Source organism: Topomyia yanbarensis, chromosome 2 (genome assembly GCF_030247195.1).
Source record: "Topomyia yanbarensis strain Yona2022 chromosome 2, ASM3024719v1, whole genome shotgun sequence".
NCBI classification, from domain to species: Eukaryota; Metazoa; Arthropoda; class Insecta; order Diptera; family Culicidae; genus Topomyia; species Topomyia yanbarensis.
The window spans coordinates 141695201-141715348 of record NC_080671.1 but is presented as its reverse complement, the minus strand read 5'-3'; the positions used below and the strand labels follow the sequence as shown (position 1 = coordinate 141715348).

At 39.2% G+C, this 20148-nt stretch overlaps 1 protein-coding gene across 1 annotated transcript in view; it reads right to left on the bottom strand.

The window, feature by feature from the left end:
• Positions 1–819: 819 nt before the first annotated feature.
• LOC131681577 (cyclin-dependent kinase 5 activator 1) overlaps positions 820–20148 on the bottom strand; it is a 154393-nt gene continuing 135064 nt past the window's right edge. Inside the window, exons 4-5 of the mRNA XM_058962432.1 lie at positions 9657–20102; positions 820–7945 (exon numbers count right to left, since the gene is read on the bottom strand). Of these exons, the coding sequence (XP_058818415.1) occupies positions 19949–20102 (154 nt within the window). The 3' untranslated portion in view covers positions 820–7945; positions 9657–19948. The remainder of the gene's footprint in view (positions 7946–9656; positions 20103–20148) is intronic.

Below are 20148 nucleotides of genomic sequence, written 5' to 3'. Positions count from 1 at the left end.
AATTAAACAACTTAGCCTTACTATGTCTTTGGGAAAGTTTAGAGCCCTACTACTTTCAGTGAAGTTATAGAACGACTAATTTTAGAAAAGTTTGCTGAAGACATGTAGACTCTATCCGTCATACTTTTCATTTTACGAAGAATTTGTAATCAACGTTTAGGTGTTTTTAGTGTTTCTTAGAAAAACTGTTTAATTTATATAACCTTTGCGGTATTAATTTAAAACTAAAATAGTCTTCAGACAACCTTAAGATTGTTTTAGGGCGAATAATATGTTTCAGGGCACTACATGTCTAACTATCACCGTTCAAAAGTTATGCGCATATATTCGTCCAAATCAGTTTTTTCGAATATCAATATGGGGAAACTAAACAAAAATTCTTTTTCAATTTCATATGAGCTTGTGATTCGAGGTATAATCGAGCAAAAACGGCGATTACGATATTTTTTAAACTTCGCACTTTTTTTAAGAGACATCCTAAAGCATACATTTGGATTTCTCGTTTAATGAAAGTATGAAAGATAGAGCTTGCGTGTCTTCAGCAAATTTGTCTGAAATTTTCTGGTCTATAGCTTCACTGAAGACAGTCATGCTCTATCTTAAACCGTTAAAAAGTTCAATTTTAGATCTTGCTAAAATTACAACCACCCTAGCATCTATTCGAACAAAATAAAGTGCCTTGCAAAGTACAAAAACTTTCCTATACATATCATAAGGCTAAGTTATCAAGTTTTGGGGAAAAATCCTGATGAATTTACCTTCTGGACGACTGTGCATTGTACGGAGTTCCTTAAAATAAGAAAAAATAAAACACAATAGTTCAATTTTTTTGGAATTTTGTATTTTTTATTTTTCTACTTAAAAATTATAATTGTTTTAATCAGTAGTAATCATTTATCATATAATATTTTGTTTGCTTAATAATTCTTACTTTTTCGCCAAGTAATTCATCAAACTGGGATTAATAGGTTGCAAAATTTCTTCCACCACTGCTCATCGCTTTACAACGCTTGCTGCGCTCCTCACATAGGCTGAACTTATTACGCTTTTCGGCAATTCGCAATATGCCTTAGTTTAACGGAAATTCGGAATTGAGAATTTGAGTTTTTACGATTTCGTGATGTTCTGTCCGCTAATGGCGTCTATTCCACGATCTGAGTATGGTTTAATTAGTGTCCACTGGTTGATCGGTCTGAGCTGCTGTTTGTTGTTTTGGCAATTATTTTCCGTTCCTGTTGTTGGTCTCAAAGTGTAGGAGTCAGTTTGTCAGACATCATTCGACCTAGTACAGCTATTTTTTTTTTTCTGTGTGCTTGTTGCCTACAACAAGTACATTCTAGTATTTTTATTTTTTCATAATTGCTCTCACAAACGTAGCAACCATTTTGTTTTTGTTCTCTATATTTACGCTACATTTTTGGTTTTTTTTTGTCAAGAATTTATTTTAACAACAGTTCGATTCTAATGTTTTAATATTTCATTGGTCTTAAGTCTTTGCTAATGAACTTTTTCTTGTGTGTAAAATTTGTTCTTAATTTTACCCATTGTAATTTTGTAATGAAACTCGCTGTTTTCGCTTTACTGCAGGGAGAATCCGTCTGCACCGTCTTCCGTAAGATTCAAACTGCTCTATCCAATTTGTTAATAACTCTTATAATGTGTAATTCTGTTTATTTTTGGATTGTAATCAACATTCAACAGTATTCTTTTTCTTATTTATTTGTGAGAGCTTTTTCTGTCCTTGCTTCATACAAGTATTGTTCCTAGTTACAAACATTTCAATTTTGTGTTGTCGAGCTTACGAATTATTACCTTGGTAGAATTCTGTCTTTTTACTTCTTTGGACTAAGTATTACTATTCTTGTTTGTGTTCACAAAGATATTTCGATTTTTACGGATTTTTTGAAGACGTTTCAAAGGCAAACGATTTTGTGTAGGGTTTATGAAGCATTGCGTTGTCCTTTTAATCGTCACGCTCACTCCAATCATCGTCATTATGATTCGAAAAAAATATACACACCAGAAGACGGAATCGTAATATTTGAATCACAATAATATTTGACATACGGACAGTATTTAGCAGCTAAAAGCATAAAAGTGTGATTTGAGTGACTTCATTGTTAAGCGGCAAACAAACATAACCTCTTCGACACGTAGGCTGCGATCTGAGAACATTTGATACACGTAGGTATTTGAGCTCAGTATTTGAAGTTTATTCGAGTTGGGCCGTCACCTGATCCCAGAAATGCCGTGATAATGCTTATGAAACACCGTTCAACTAGTTTGTGTTTAACGTGCATTAAAAAACCCATGTCTCGCTCATGTTTGTCATAATAAGAACGTCTCTTGAACTTAAAACATTTGTAATTCTTTCACTCTCACGACGGAAACTGAATAGTGTTGATCGTGTTGACCCTATTAATAGTTATTGCACAGATAGATGGCCGATACCATTCACTTCACAAGTTTTTCATTCATTTTTCCTTCTTTACCATACATTTTTTTATACAGATCTTACGATTTTTCTTTTGTTTAATTGCACATATTCCGGCCAGTTGAGTGCACGGTTGAAAATGACTTGCGTTTTAAACAAATTATCACTTTGATATCTTTTTCCTTTTACTTATCAATGAAAACACTATAAACAAATTTCACACGAACAAAGTACGGAAATATTACGGTTAAGGATATTCATCACGGGTGGTTTATATTCACAGTTATTTTTTTTATTGTTTTTTTTTCGAATGTATAATTTAAACCAGGATAGATATTTTCAATTGTTCAGTGAAACATGATATCGTTTAAAACTAGGCAAAACAGTGAACGTTTTTAGTGTTTAAAATTTGCAACTAAATTTATGGATGGATTGGTGTGTAATTTTTTCTATTCTAAGTATGAAAGTACAGATCTTATCGCCATTGCAACTAGAGAGAGATAGAGTTTTCAAAAGAAGTATATATTTACATGTTACGAATCAATGGTGGAAAGCGTTCAGGGCAAAGTTACACAAACTGGGTGCCTACTTAAATGGACCAGAGGCGACGCGTCGGTACGTTCAACCTGTTCACTGAACAGGTAGGAACAATCAGACGACCCAAAACCAATTTTGCGTTAACATTAAAGCATTAGCAAGTAAACTATTTTTAATGAAAGTAATAATCTCCGAACCTTGATGTTCGATAATTTGATCTGAACGATAAATCAACCTAGCGTCTCCAGCAGTGCTTTCCTATGACCGGTCCAACCAGAAACATGCACGCATCTCGTACTCTCACCGCATGCTCTAGAGGGAGCAGTTGCATGAGCGACGGCTGGAATAGCAGCATTAATGTCATGGGCGAGGCTCTTTCTATTCTCTTTTGCACCGGTTCAAATCAAATATTGAACCAGCGTGCATTGCTGCGATGTACATATGGGCGTTGGTGCTGTGTGCAAAACGAGAGCGCTTTATAATTTTCGACCACCTTGCGCCGTACGGTCATAGCTGTTGATCGAATGCTTTTTTTTCTTAGGAGACAAGAAAATTCTAACAAGATGTTTCTGCCCCTGGGACATACTAGTTACAAGCGCGTATGTTGGTTCAATTATAATAATGAACCGTCCACTTTTGCGCCAAAGAAATCGCTTGATCTTTGCATTCACATGCTAAAAATATATCTACAGAATGTGTAAAACAGACAAACTCAAATCAGGGGTTGTTCTAATCATGAACGCGTGGATGTTAAATGCCTGTTTGCTACTGTAATTTACGAGGAAAATACAACATTCAAATTTCTATCAAATTTGAAGGAATTAAGGTATTTTCTTAAACTGGTTGACAAATGTTTCAATCTATCTTAAACAGAAGGACGAATAATTCTCGGTGTATAGAAAATAAGATTCTACATTGCAAGCTAATTCAAATCATATAACGATATATAAGTTTTAATCTCTTTATCCCTCTGGAAGTCGCGTAAACAGCTCACTGAAGAGCAGCCGCAGCTGCTCTAAGACGATTTCGCTAGATTTTCAGACCAGCGTGCACTCAGTGCACTAGCGCGACTGTCGGAAGGTTATACATGGTTGTATTGCTTATGTTTCTGTTAAGAAATCTTTTTCAATTCTAATTAAGTGGCAACTTTCTCGGATATGCTATCTATTTTTATTTCTGTTTCCACGGTAAATTAAGCATTCTACAAGAAGTTTGTTGGACAATTCACTGGTGGGATTTTGGGATTTGACAACAAATTTGTTTTGGTCAGCTCCAGCGAAATTTTATGTCCTCGAACATTTTTCATTGGTCCTATTCGTTAGATGTTGGATCAAATCGACGACGAAAGAATCAGCTGAACAGAAACGTCTCATAGAGACGATTGTGACGTTTTAAGGGTCTTGGTGGTATATTGAACAGGTTGACGGTGGAACCACGCGTCGCCTCTGAAATGGACCTTTCCCGTGTTTTTTTTCTCATTTTCTATTTAATCATTTAGTATTTCCCAAAATAACGAATATAAGCTCAACTCTCCATCTTATTAATACCCCAAAACTACTGGCGAACTGATGGGAGTACACGATGATGTACAATTAGGTTCTTTACTGAAACAGTTAACCTCACTTTTCTTGACAGTTCGATTGTACTGTTTACATGGACTTAGAAAAATTTGTGGATGACTTGATTCGCTCGAAGCAAATCGTAAAGAATTTTTCTAAGTCCATGTAAACAGTACAAGCGAACTGTCAAAAATGAACACTCAGTTCATTTGTGACGTCACCGTAAAGTATTCAATAAGTTTCTTTACTGACAAAGTTAACCTCACGTTTCTTGACAGTTCACTAGTACTGGTAACATGGACTTAGAAAAGCGCTGTGGACAACTAGATTCGCTCGAAGTAAACTGCAAAGTATTTTTCTAAGTCCATGTAAACAGTACAAACGAGCCGTCAAAAATGAGCATTAGAGTTAATTTGTTACATCAGCGTAAAGTATTTGATAGGAGTCTTTTGTTCATTAGTTCCAGTCTGCAAATAAATGCCTCTCGTTGTTCATCTCAGTTGGAAACACTGTTCCGTACGGTGCAGTGGTACAAACAACACGCATGTTTGATCTTTACACGGTGCTTTCGGTGTTTCGGTGTTTTTCGCAATCGATGAGGTCCACACTAGCTCGTATAGATGAGTGAAATAGTTCTACAGTGGCTAACATTGGAAATTTGGTGGAAATCGGTGAAGAAACGGATGAAATAAGTGGATTTTAGATTTTCGTACGCGGTACTATAAGTACAATAAACAGCAACCTCTGTGGCTTATAGTTCCTATATTCATAGTTAGGCGGAGCGCCAGTCGAACACTACGTCATAAAACATTTTCTCTGTGGATGTCTTATTTCTTGTGTTATCGAGCATAGAGAATCGAAAATAAACAATATTTTTTATGTAGTACCAAGAGGTACATTTCATTCACACGTTGTGATTGCCGGCTGCGAGTATGACAGTGGGCTAAACCGTAAAAGATACGGAAAGATTTAGAAAAATATTAAAATATTTCTGACTTGTTATTTGAAGGTATTGAAGGTAACGCACCAAAAGTGGGACATCACAACGCGTATCAAAATTGTGTGAACAGTAAAAAAGCACGTTGGAGTCGTTAAGGACAACGTTGAAGCAGCAGAGCAAGCGGCTTTAATACTGCTCACCTACAGTGCGCCTTAAAAGTTTGGGAACGTGCGCAAATTGTTGACGTTGAAGCGTTGAATAAACTTTCGTTTTTACATTTTCGTTCATATAGGGTTGGTAACGGGTGCAGCCGAAGGGATACGGGAAGGGATAGAGTTCGGGATCCTGTGCAAGTGGCCAAGTTGCTGAGATTGACCTAGCTTCAATGACAGCATTGAAGTTGTGGTTGAAGCCCATCCGAATATGAACGTAAGCAGAAGCGTAATTTCCTGCTACGATTTGATGCTTACGGAAGAGAATCATGTTCTTACCGAAATTCGAAGCCAGAGAGTAATTCGTGTACAGCGAATCACACGAATTGAAGCCGGAGAGAGAATAAATACTCCAGCGCTCATTTTGACCTTCTGTAAAACCACGTACCCTGAGCACTTTTCTCGTCCATATTTTCCGATTCCGAAACTCTACTATGACTGTTTCAATTACGGCCATGCATGTGTTCGATGTTCCTGTCCAAAACGCTGCTTAACCTGCTCTGACGAACAATACAGCAAAGAAGAGTGTGAAGAAGCTGCGATCTGTCAAAATTGTCCAACGATCTCAAGGCCCGGTATATAACTAAGAGAAGAGAAGACAATCGCGTAGCCAATTTGATCCAATCCTAACCTCAATATTGAACCAGCTTCTGATTGGTCGTTTTGCCAATCATGAGCGTTTATTATATTTATCAACGGGATGGAAAACAGTGCTGCTGAATCTATTCTGGCTACTTTTTATACACATCAACATTTCATGCAAATTGAATAAAAGTCCTGAAAGACGATATGGTTATTAAGAGAGACACGAATAAAAAATTAATTAAATTTTTAAATGCAGCTTTTGCATTGTAAATTGTTGGTTGAGGTGCGATTTTCGAGGTACAATTATTTTCAGCAATTGCGAAAAGCATACAAAAGGAATCTGGCAACGACGAACGCTTGTTGTCTTTAGATTTACTGCAGGGCCTATTCGCGAAAATTAAGAAGAGCAAGAAGCCTGTTGTCTCTTCTCTTAGGTATATAAAAAGAGGTCATAAAAATACCGAGACGCAGAGATGCCATATTTGCAGACAAGTCTGCAAATTCGCAGACTTTTAATTTAAGCTGCAGATTTTTTGGATGACGCAGATATTTGCAGATTTTCTAGTTTGGTTGCAGATATTTGCAGATTTTTATGTTTTGTTGCAGATATTTGCAGATTTTTGAATATAAAGGCTTTTGGTTACACTAGCTTTTCTGACATTTTTTGTACTTCCCAGACTTTTAAAATTATTATTGCAGACATTTGAAAAAAGTACCTGGCATCTCTGCCGAGACGTTCCTTAGCCAGCCTCTTCGATAATTGTCCATCGCTTGAATACCAAAGACTACCCTCGCACGTATACTGTCCACGAAATCGATTGGTTTGGAAGTGAGGAAAGTGTAGTCTTTCCAACGCAAATACAGTTGGATGAAGGAACTATCCGGGCCGTTGTAAACCAACCCGGTCATAAGGAGTTCATCGCTGTGGAGCTTGTGTAAACCACCAAGCCATAAAACCCTGATCGATGAACAGAAGGAGACCAGCAAAACTATACGAAGCCTTTTGCCAGTGCCAACCGCGGTCGGTTTTTTTGGGCAAAATAGAGGTCAGCTCCGGTTTTGTCATTCCTATTGCGGGTTCTGCTGCCTTGAACATAATTTCAGGTTTGGCTGACATCACCGATCCTTCGCATCGTGCCTTGTTTTCTCCCGGAGAAGGTTAATCGGAAGGTCCTAACCGAAACGGCATCGATATCACCGCGACACTAGCGTTGAAACAGCAATCGTCAAAAACTACACAAAGTCCTCCCGAGCAAACGAAAAGCCCATAATACCCCTATGGTCATGAGGTTTGACATGGGTGTTTGAAATGGGTTCAAACCATGAGAACACCATCACCATGGTCCGGTTGATCCCATATAAAATACTATATGTTGGTGTGTTTATGGGTTATCGAGACCATTTTATGGTGTCTTGATTGTTGTGAATTTTGTCACGGACCATGTTTAAGGCCTTTTCAAGGTGTTTGAACCCATGCGTATTTGCTCGGGCTTCCCCAGTGCCGATCGCTGTCGGTGTAAGTAATCGTGTAGTAGTTTCGACAGCGGCGGTCAGTCCTACTCCACTTCTATTACAAACGGATTCTGCCACAGTTTCTTCCATTGCAGATAGGCCAGCACGCATGGAACGAGTAACTGTTTTGGATAAGAAAAGAGGAAAGTAGCTCCCCCACTTAACCCTTGTGACGGCAAGCTAAAATCCTAACATTAAAGGGCAAGCCGGGCCTCTCAGGCCCGTCTAAATTCAAGCCCCTTTTTGCCGTTCTCATATAGAAAGGTTATGCAATCGGTCGAAATTTCGACTTTTTAACCGAGACCCGCAGGGCCAAATCTCTTATACCATTCGACTCAGTTCGTCGAGATCGTAAAATATCTGTATGTGTGTGTATGTGTGTTTGTATGTATGGATGTATGTATGTGGCAAACAATCTCACCGATTTTTCTCAGAGGTGGCTGCACCGATCTGTACAAATTTTGTCTCAAATGAAAGGTACAGCCTTCCCATCGATCGCTATTAATTTTATTATTGATCCGACTTTCGGTTCTGGAGTTACGTGTTGAAGAGTACAATCACACAGCAAATTTCCATAGAAACTGATACTACCATTATGTCCAAATGATGCAATATATATTAAAATATGTGCAACATTACTTGGCTTTGCATGTCTAGATCATTAATGACCCACCGAAGGCACTTCGACCACATTGGCCAGCTATGGCGGTTCTTGATGCCTTGGGGGAACTTACCATGTTCCTAAGATAATGTCATACCTATTTCTCAGCGAATTCTTTACCGATTTTTACAAACTTGGTTTCAAATGAAAGGTACAGCATTCCCATTGGCTGCTGTTGAATTACTAATTGATCCGACTTCCGGTTCCGGAATTACAGGATGATGAGTACAAACAATAAGCAAATCCCGATTTCAGCGTATAAGGCGATGGATGCAAAAAGATCAAATTTTTTCCAAAAGGTGAGTACTCGGAAGATCACGTTGACTGTCGATTGGTTCTGAGCTCTATTTCGTTTGAACACGACCAATAAATGCTTCTGGGTTGCTATTAATTTCTTTTGATGCATAACCGGAGTACATATTCAGATTTCTCTTCCGAGTCTGCATCAGATTCATTGTCGGAAGCAATATCATTCACATCTTCTTCCTCGCTTTGCAAATCAGTTTCGGAATCGTCTGCTGTTGAATTTGCTCGAATTTCTTCCATTATTTCAGATTCTTTGAGACGATTGAAAACATGGGCATATCATCTTATAGCCGTTTAAATATTTTGTTGCTTTTAGATCCTACAATTTGAATAATTACGACAACTATAACACAGAGAATAGACAAAAAATAGACAATAACGACAGAGTTAGGTTATGTTGCATCCAAATAATTGTCAAGTAGACCACAGTGGGTGAAATAAAAGTATTTACCCAAAAAAATATGACACACGTCATTGTCGTATGCTATTTTTACAAGAAATGTATAGAATTCGCTCAAACTTTCAAGATTTTTTTCTTATAAGAAAAGGTAAAAAGATAAAATCAATCAAAACATGAAAAAAATCCCTGCTAATATGAAGATGAACTCATCAAAATGTTTTTTTTCATATAAATATTAATGTATAAAACCCGTGGTATTCCTAATAAATATTGCATGCACACCGGGCCTGCCAGGCCCGGCTTGCCTTTTTGTGCAAGTAAAAAATTCAAACATTGCTGCCCATTACTCCATAGATGAAAATTTCACAATTCTTTATTTTTGTTATAGATTTCAAAGCTACTTATAAAAATTTCCAATCCCAAGCTTATACTACATACACATTTTTTTGTAACTAAAAAATTGTAACGTGCCGGGCCTCTGAGACCCGGTTGCCTTTTTGAGGGTTAAACATGAAGTGATCTACCAGGGAGAAGAGGACTGTCTCTACCTCCCGGATATACAGTACTCGCAATTCTCCTTCTGGCTGGTGAAGGAACATCACACGCCAATATTACACAATGACCAACGCGCAGAGTATCGACCTCTTGATTCTCAACACAGTCGTTCTAATGGACATTTCGCGGTGTAATGGAACCTGCGCCATCTCAGAACGGACATTAGCGAGCTGAAGCTGCTTATCTCCTTGCGTAACAGTGCTGCGAGAAAGGAAAGTCAACCAAAGCGTGGTAGAAACGAGTTTTGTCGGAAAGAACTATACGCTGCTACTGAAATTGAACTCCCAACACTATTGGTATCATGGGGTACGTTTTGCGATCCAAGAAGACATATTCTTTGAGTGCGTGTAACTGAACACCAGTTTACAGGTCGTCACCGCACGTATCTCCCTCCAATAACAGGCAAGAGTTATGGCTATCTGCATCCTACCTTCCACTTAACAATGCCAGGGAGTATTGGACGACCCGCTTGATGAACTAGAAGGCTCAATAATGTTCCTTGGACACTTCAATGCGCATTACAGTGCTTGGGAATCTCAGTCAACGAACGTGCTTGGCTGGTTCGCAGAAACGCTATTGACTAGTAAGCTCGTGATTTTTTGATTTTTAATGCCTGTTCTCCAACTCGCATCGATTCTGCTACGAGCAATACATCTACATTATTTCTGCTCCACCATAAAACTTTGGAGAAGTCCAGCAGTATATTTCGAAAGACCAAGGCTTTCACTAGCCTATTATGCAAAAAGTTGAGCGACTTGAGGAAACTTATGTAACATCATTCGACTATCTGAAAGGTCCCCCGTAAGTTCCAGGAACGGATGACAGTAGACCACAAGCCCGGAGCTAAACGAACACCGGAAACAATGCGCAAAAAAACGAGAAAGCACTGCTCATTTAAAGCGAAATTCATCAAAAAACTTCATGTTTCGTCCAGAGGACCAAGAAAAGATCCGGATTAAAGACGTGAAAGAACCAGAACTTCTCAAGTCAGGACGAACGGGCGCCTGAAAATCTATTTCAATTTCTTGGGACGGGCATAACGTAGTTGGTAAATCGATTGTCTTGTACGCAGCTCACCTGGGTTCGATTCCCAACCCCGCACATAGGGTTAGAGATTTTTCCAAACGAGATTTCTCTAACCCGAAAAGAGGCAAATGACCCTAAGGTTAAAACTCTATAATTAAAATTAAAAAAAAATTCAATTCGTCGCTCGTCTATTTTCTGGTATTGGCCTTTGTCACTGCGAATTCGCGAATCACAATTATTTATATTAAATATTCGTGTAATCCAACTTCAAAATTTAAAAAAAAAAACAATATAGGACAAAACTGAGAAACTACGGTCTTACTCGTGAAATCATCGATAACCTTCCGACGGGAAAGGTCTGTATGGTTTGAATGTTACGGCCTAGTTCCATTACCTATGTAAAAGCATCTGATATTGAATTTGTTTCCTAAAGCATCAAAGCTGACTAATAAATTTAAACAACAAAAATTATACATGATCGTAACAGAGCTTGAATATAGTAGAGAACAATATCTCAGGAATTTAGTTCCTTTTACGTATATCGTTTCGTACATTCCTGATATGTGACCAAATTTTCTAATGGAATGCAACTTAAGTATACCGCTGAGATCATCGTCTGGAAAATCGGCGGTAGTTGCTAAAAACAAAAACAAATAAACAAAAATCATCTGACTGTCGACCATTGCACTGAATTTCTTTCGTGTGCCACCCTAGTTTTCGACTATTGATTTGTTCACTGTACTTTTCTCATACATTCGTGCGTTGCCCTTAATATTTGTCCAACCTATCCATTGGTTAACATTCATTTACTGACTAGACAAATGTTCATTCCCACTGTTGGCAAATTTCCCAACAATCATTATCTTATCCCTTCTTTACATCTACATGTACAATGTTGAACTACCCACCGGAATCTGAGCGAAATCTGTATACCTTTCATTCTTCTTATTCTGTGCAACCTGTTATCTTATATTTACCCCTCCCGGTTTTCATCAGAGCAGGTGACATTGAAACCACCCACTTTCTTCTTTCTCTAGGATTTTCCTAGCTTCAGAGTCGCGCCTGCCAGGCTAGCAAATTGTTGTCCGAGCAGGAGTTTTTTCTCTCTTATCAGCAGCATCATCAACCGCCCGTAGGTATCTTTGCAGCTCACATAAAGATTATTCATAGGCCGTGTTTTTCTTCTTCTGGTGATCCAAGGTTATGTTTTCACAGTTCATTCAACTTCATTCTGTAGGCACCTCAGGGGTGAGCCTAGGTAATCTCTAGATTAGGATTATGCTGGAGTCGTTAGGATGTTTTTGGTATTTCGTATGGAGTTTTGTTTCTTTTGGAAGAAATTTCATTTTTTAATGAAATGTATATGACTTTGTTTTTCATAAAAAATACCAATTGGATGTGCCCTCTACATGCTAAAAAATGTTGTGAGAACTATTACTAACTTTGCACAATCGAGATAGACTGCAGCCCAATTAAAAATAACTCATCAAATTATAGACGTCAAACGTAATTTGACATTTTGATGATACAACTAATGAGGGGCAAGCGAATGGAAAACAATATTGACATATGAATAACAATAATATTAATAACAATTTCTTGTTTGTAATAAACTTATTGAGAAGCGTAATCAGTTGAATATAGGATTAGATAACGGAAAATATTTGCCAATTCATATATTTAAAATGAAACTTTTTCACTTATTTTTCGCTTTTTCAATATTTGAGTATTAAATAGAAAAATGCTGAAATTTTCCGTGGATTTATAAAAGAACCAATAAGTTAACTGCCAACATGCATTTGAGAAGAAAGGGCACAAAAATACTTCCTGTTTCTTTCTTGAAAACTTACACCCACGTCAAGTAAAATATTGGTCCTTGCTTGTTAGGAATCTGATTCGTCAATTTATCCAGCTCTTCACTAGTCGTTGAGCAAAGATCGAAAAGCATCTGTCGATTTTATTCGGTGATCTAATAATGAATCGACTTCGTAACCATAACATAAACATCTGATCATTCTGAACCATCGAAATCACCCCCTGGCGATTTTTGCCGTTTGACAGATCAGCCCAGTTAGCAAGTAGTATTCGCTTACTGGGCTGTAGTCTTCGAGGGATTGACCTTTTTATGAACATTCCCAGGGATGGGCCCATGTTATTGGCTCGAATCAAAACTCGTCGAAATGTCAATTGACGATAGGTTCATCCGGAGTGTTCATTTGTGTTTACATTTTACTAGCGTTGCCAATTTTATTTTGTGTCCAGCACCCAATGTGGCTACGCCACATCGCTTTTGCGCGTGCTGTCCGACTTCGCTACCGCTCAGTCGGACTTAAACTAGGGATAGCCCCTATGTTTGAGTAAGCCGGGCAAACGAGTGGGTCACAGGTTCGCTTGCTTCCGACGGCGCTTCGGTTCCTAGGCCTCGGTTATGCGGCTAAGCCGCATCGAAATGGTACCCCTTGAACATTCTAACTTGAATCGGTTGTGTCACAGGAGCCGGAATACGAATTAGAACCAGCCAGCATTCCGGCTGAGTTAAACTGGGAAGTTTAGTCAAATTTAATCTGGAAATAAATATTTTTTTGGCATCGCTCCAGCACTCCGTTGATTTCACCACCTGGGCGCCAGGTTGACGATATGAAATGAACTTTGTTTACTTTCGACAAATTTTGATTCGAGCCAACAACATCCAGCCCTCAGGGATAGACCGTTTCAAACATCAAAATATTTTCTTGTCAAATTTTGGTCTTATCAAATTTTGATCTTGTCAAACTGCAAATGACGTGAAAATCCAAGATGATACCAGGTATAGGCATACGTAAAGCGAGAGTTTCGATTTTACAATTAGCAACGTCTACATTGCGCAAATACTGCTTCACTTATCAAAAAAGAGGTTATTAAAAACGAAATTAATTAAAACAATGTTTTGAATATAGAAACTAGTGCTTTCGGTATTTTGAGGTTCTCAAGGCGTTTGCCACCAACAACATTATTGTACACACATGCATACACCTTATGCAGATTATCTTGAATCTGTTTTGCGTTTGTCATGTCAAATCTGCCATTCTTCTTATTGTTATCCGGACACGCTCTTCTTCCCTTTGGGGCAGACCCTCGGCGGTAGTCTTAGCCCAAATACCAAACAGTCGCAGTGTTCCAAAACGAAATCGTTATATTTCACACATGGCATACACACTTAATTTTTTCTGCCGGATCTCAGCTTTTTTGCACCTTTTGCCGAAATCTCAACAGCTAGGATTTCAGCAACAATTTTTTTTTTGCTGAGATATCAGTGAAAGTGACGTTTGATAACTGAGACTCGCAAAATATTTCGCCAAAAATTAGTAAACAAATCTCACTTTGCTAAGATATTCTGGTTGCAGTTGAAAACTGGAAAATCCAACCAGTGACAATCGTATTTTCTCTAGTTCTAAACAATGGAATCACATCGGAGTAGTGCGCTGTATTCGTACAATGATGCGCTATCCAGCGCACTACTTCCGACAACATGGATTAGCACTAAGCAAGAGAAAAAAAATGTTGCTGGTTAGATTTTTCAGTTTTCATCTGCAACCAGAATATCAGTTTCTAAATCTGCTGACCACACGGCTTTTAGGAAATGGCCAAACTCAATTGAGTGTGTACCAAATTCTATTTCAACATAACGAACTGTAACCCAATAAATAATTAGCAGAGAAACTACTATCATCGCCATAGATATATACTTAGAAAAATTTGTAAACATAATATTGTATGTGACCTAAGAGGTAATTATATACTGTAACCTCGCATTCATGAATCACTTCAATACAATAACAAGTAAAGAAAATGGTCTGCCACGCAATATTTAACGATTCAGCTATAATAGTACAGAGTAATATGAAATCTATGCACTTGAATCATTTCAAAAACTATTTATTGTATATGAATTTTGGAAACTAAACTAGGCAGCATTTCCTCTTGCATCATATGAAGTACGTAACATGCTCGTCAACATATAAACACTCAAAGAAGGCCGCATGCTACGCTTACTTTAATGTTTTCTAAAAGTGCGCGCCATTTCTTGATGGAACTTACGAAAAAGTTCCAATACACGTTTGAAGGTCAACCCGACTTGCGCAAAGCGAACGACAAAACAGTTACTTTTATCTTGTATGTTTTATCTAAAGAACAAAGGAAACCGTTACTTTTATTCTTGCTGTAGTAATCCATCGAGATGATTGAGTCTCAGCAATAAAACATCGTCCTTCGTCCGAACACGGTCACTTCCAGTTCTCTCGAATAAGACCGAGCAATCGTTATGTGGAACATTTGCTGGAGGTGAAAATGCTGTAGTGCATTTACACAGAAAACTAGTTGTACATCAAATTAATACGCACCAGTTCTGTTAACAGATGGCATATTGTAGACAAGCCCGGTTCGAAAACGCTGAGGGAAACTGAAAAAAATTCAGTCTCCATACCATTGCATGAACCACCGGAAGAGGTAATCCATAGCTTATACATGGATTATCTCAAGATCTATGCTGACTCCACGAAACGACTGGGTGTAGTGGAAAGGATTAGTGGCGATACTGGAGACTGCGAGGTCGACGAAGGCGAGATGATTCGGGGCACGGTTCGTGGCGAATCGTAAATATCTCGGATTCCGGTAGCTTTCCTAGATCCGCCACACCGATATCAAGCTTAAGCTCCGAGATAAGTTCTTGAGCCGAGTGAACTGCATCTTGAAGTCTTTCCTGGACGCGGGAAATAAGGTCAAAACAATCAACACGTTGGCTTTCCCCGTGTTGACCTGGAGTTTCGGCGTCATCACATGGAGCCGAGCTGACCTGGAAGATCTTAGGAGCAAATTGAGAAAGACAATTAGACACGCATGAATGCGCCATCCTCAGTCAGCGCTGGAGAGATTCACGTTGCCACGAAGCAAATAATAGTCAACATATATGCACTAGGCGTAGTGTACGTACTACGATTGCGAGAATACACGGTGGAAAATACCAACCGACATGGAGTATATAAAACAAGTTTGTGCTGCGGACCGCAATTATAGCGCACTTCACTTAGCGCAAGGGAACTACCTTAACTGCCATTCAACAGACTGTGGGGGAGAATATTGCAGAGCAAAAGGAATGACTCATTGAGGTTAAATCCCTCATGAACAATACAATACAATACAAGATTGCAGAGTGGAAGCAGAAAGCTGTGCACGATGCTCACCCCCACCAGTTGGAGCAGCCGTAGGTTAACAAGGCTATGGCAAACTTTGGCACAAGCGAGATAAATTCTCTGTAGTGATCGAGTCCGACACGATAGCCATCCAGGACAGGATAATTCCACCGAGAAATTGCAAGAGATATTCGCTGGTTGGACACTTTTTAACTTGGCCGCTTGTTAGTTGGACGTCCGCTAGTTGGACCATTGTTGAAGTTGAACTAAAAATCATCTGAACATCAAAATCTCATGTCAAATTTACTTTGACAATCTATCTAACAATCTTTTACACTACTAATGACTTCTTTGGAGAGTTTTTGACATTTGTCAGTCGATCCAACTAGCGAATCAAATTCTTTGGTTGGACAGAGACTGTGACCCAATCAGCGAATCATGACTGTAGATACTTACAGTGGAAAAATTGTCAGATATCGCTCACTGGCCGTATACTGGGAAATAAACCGCCAACACAGATATGCGCCGTGCCACGTTGTTTTGTAGTTCTTTGATTTCGAGCTACAGCGTGCGGATCAAGTCAAGTACTTTGGAATGGTGTTGGGTTCCAAACTGAAAGCGTGCATGGCCTTCGGGCAGTGCAGACGAACCTTTGGAAAGATCTGGGGTCTCAAACCCAAATACTTCAATTGGATTTACACGACAATTGAGCGACCGAAAATAAAAGTCGCAAGGATAGAACATGCTTTGTAAAACCTGTTTCAAATATATTAGAATATAAAAACCGGATATAAACTTCAAGCATAAATATCGGACTGCGGCATTCCTTTGGGATCATCCATAAATGACGTAGCATTTTTTGAGTGATTTTGAGTGATCCCTTTGTAAGAGTCGGGTAAAAAAACTCAGTAAAAAAATCGGAAAGAAAGACATCCGATTCTTACAAAGTAAGTTTTTGTTAGCCGACTTTTAATCATGAACATCAAGATATACGGATGCTCCTCCGAGCGATTTAATTATTTTTAAACGATGTTTATACTGGAGGTTCACCCTTGCCGAGTTTTACGGGTGAGAACTTTTTAAGCGATTCTTATGCTGAAGAATTTCTGTCCGATTTTTATGCTTGAAGTTTATTTCCGATTTTTATATTCTAATATGTTTGAAACGGGTTTTGCGAAGCATGTTATATCCTTGCGACTTTTAATTTCGATCGCTCAATTGTACTTCATATACTGTCATATGGATGCATTGTATGGATGCAGAGGAGAGAGGTGATGACGATCCTGTCAAAGCATCACCATCTGCAAAGAATAGCGCAAATGGCGTTGACTGGGGCTTTAGCCACAACTCTGACTGCTGCTCTGGGCGCCCTTCCTAATATTAAACTATTACATATACACCTAAAACAAGAAGCAGACATCATGTGCAGACAGACAGCTGGTTACAGGTCTTTGTAACAGTAACCATATTGATCTTTCTACTAGTCATACACGACTGTGGTCACAAACGGATGCATGAAGTGAAGATATTGTTGCGCCCACCGACATTACACTCACATGTAGTGTTCCTTACAGACCACCCCATGTGAATTTCTCTCTCGGTTGTCTGGCTCTCTGACGGTTGACAACAACAAACGCAAGTGATCTGTTACACTGACGGCTATCTAATAGAGGGACGTGCTGGTGCTGGTGTCTGCTGTCGTGAAATGAGATTGGAACTGTCTCACTTGCCAGGTAGATACTGTACTGTACATCGGTGTGCAATTGGCCCTCCAACAGAGCTTGTCCAGCAAAGTTATAATATTGTGCTCAGCTAGTCAGGCTGCAATCAAGCGCTTTAGCTCAGACAAATCACAGTCCAAGCTAGAGACGGCATGCCGAACCCAAATCGAAGAACTAAGTATTGTCAACACACTGGCTAGAATTGGCTAGAGCAGGTTCAGCGTTTGACTTCCTGAAACCGCATAGCCAAATTCGACAAAATGGATAAGAGAAAAAATCCGGTTCTTGGCGGTCTGAGCACGGCAATCATTGAAATCTAACAAAGGCGTTTCTAGAACAACCGTGCCGTGTGATTTCGAAAACTCTCCCACATTTTTCGAAACTCCACTGCGGCATGCTGACCACTGCTTTAACCGACCACTGCTAACTCATTTATCACATAGCAACTATTCAGAGCGCTGAGTCTTTTTCATGTGATTTTTGTGAACCCGGCTACGGTACCTCATATGATCTGATATGCAACTGCCCAGCAGTAACGAAATTGCGTTTTCGAGTTTACGACATTCGTTACATAGACGACACTCGTTACATAGACGAGACCAAAACTCAGAGACATACTAAAGTTTCTTACCAAATCTACCAATAGCGAAGGGACTACGACGAGCGCTTCCAAACCAACATCCCAAATAAATAAGCAAAGGCCGATGAAGACGGATTTAAAACAGCGATTCGTAAGAATAAAAAACAAATAAGTACATCAGACCGTGAACAGTAAGAAAGCTGTACCCATGAGGACATGGGCGTGAATAATAATGCGAGAGTAGCCAGTCCGAATGACCTCCAAGCGGCGGCGGATACTGCAACTAATGCTTCAAGACAAGGAAGAGGATCTCAACATGCAACAGCAAACTGCTTGAACAAGATGCGGAAGACAAGCATTTTTAGTATTTTTACTTATTGTATAAGCATAAAAGATCCACGGCTCGGTTGTGCTAACGTGTTGAGCCGTGTCAAAAAACGTATTAATCGTGAATACAGAAGAGATAACAATCATTCATTTAGTGTGCATATAGAAAAAATTGACTGCTTTGAAAAAGATCCAATGATCATTTTGAGCTATTTCGTACATGAATTGGGGGTTGGGCGATTAAAAATCTCAAAAAATTTCCTAGGAGAGTGGATAAAATTTGGTAAATCGATTTTTTTTTTAAATTCAAAATGCATGAAACTTCGAGCTCAAGCCGCTTTGGACCGCTTAACGGCTCATCTAAATCATATCCGATTGACCTCAATTGTTGTATGAGTTATTGTCGAAGCAATGTATATTGTGTTGATAATCCCACAGTGCTAGTGGCCTTAGAAAGTGGCTGTTAGATGGAGGAGTTGATGTTGCTGCTGAAATTTTTCATTTTTACCAATGTTCAAATAACCGAACTATTTTTAACTTATTTCATCGAAAAAAATTGCAATTTTTGACCTCCCATTCTAATTTCTTAAATTTAGATTCCTGTTTCATTATTCTCTTCATTTTTCCATCTTTGTATTATAAATTTTGTCTACTTTTAACATACTTCTCATCGAATCACATTTTGTTGTTTTTTCTTCTTCTTTTAGAGTGGAAATTAAATCGTAAAATAATAAATCTGTCCTATCACTACAGCTTACCTCACTCTGACTCACTGGATTCGTACTGCTTTGAGTTTCATGAACGAGTCTACATAAATATACATAGCTTCAGATACTTAATCGTCTCGTATTCGACTTCTCGCCTACGCGAATTAAAATATCCAATAAATATGAGTACCATCTTAACGTTTTCTGTTCTGACTGCCGTACCCGCACAAACTAGCGTTCCGGTGTAGGGTGAAGGGGGGCAGATCAGCTTTTTCGACAAAAACCAAAAATTCTAACATCAGGGCCTAAGTGCTGCAAAGTCTCTGCAGAGATTCACGCTATTTACTGTTTACATCTACAACTAGTATGGTGACTGGTGAGTATACGAACGACGACAATGCCGACGATGACGATGCAGGCCTACTAGTTACAGTCCTGGGTGATGATGATTGTGAATGATGGGGGTTGTACGTTAGTTTTAGTAGTAGCAGTAGTAGTAGGCTGTTGCGTAGGCTCGACGCTCGTTGACTGTGTGTGTGTATGACCGTCATCATCTCGGTACAATCCTAGCAGTGAGTGGTAGTGGTAGTGGTAGTGCCATTCAGACCACACTGGTCAGCTCCTGGAGGGTAGTTTGGTGCTGGTACTTTTGCTGCTGACCGGCAATCGACAGCCGGACAACAACTTCGCGGGGATGTCGACTGTTGCTGGAGCTGCGTCAAGCTGCACCGCACGGTAGATTTCCATTGGAGTTCGAGCTGCCCGAATTCATACCGCAGGCCTTCAGCTCGGTGAAGATCTCGGTGAAAAAGCCCGGTTCGGCGTTGATTCGCAACATGTTGGACGACAGCCGGTTGACGATGAGGAGGCATCTTGAAGGGGGCGAAAGAGAAACATAGTATATTGGATTGGGTAAGA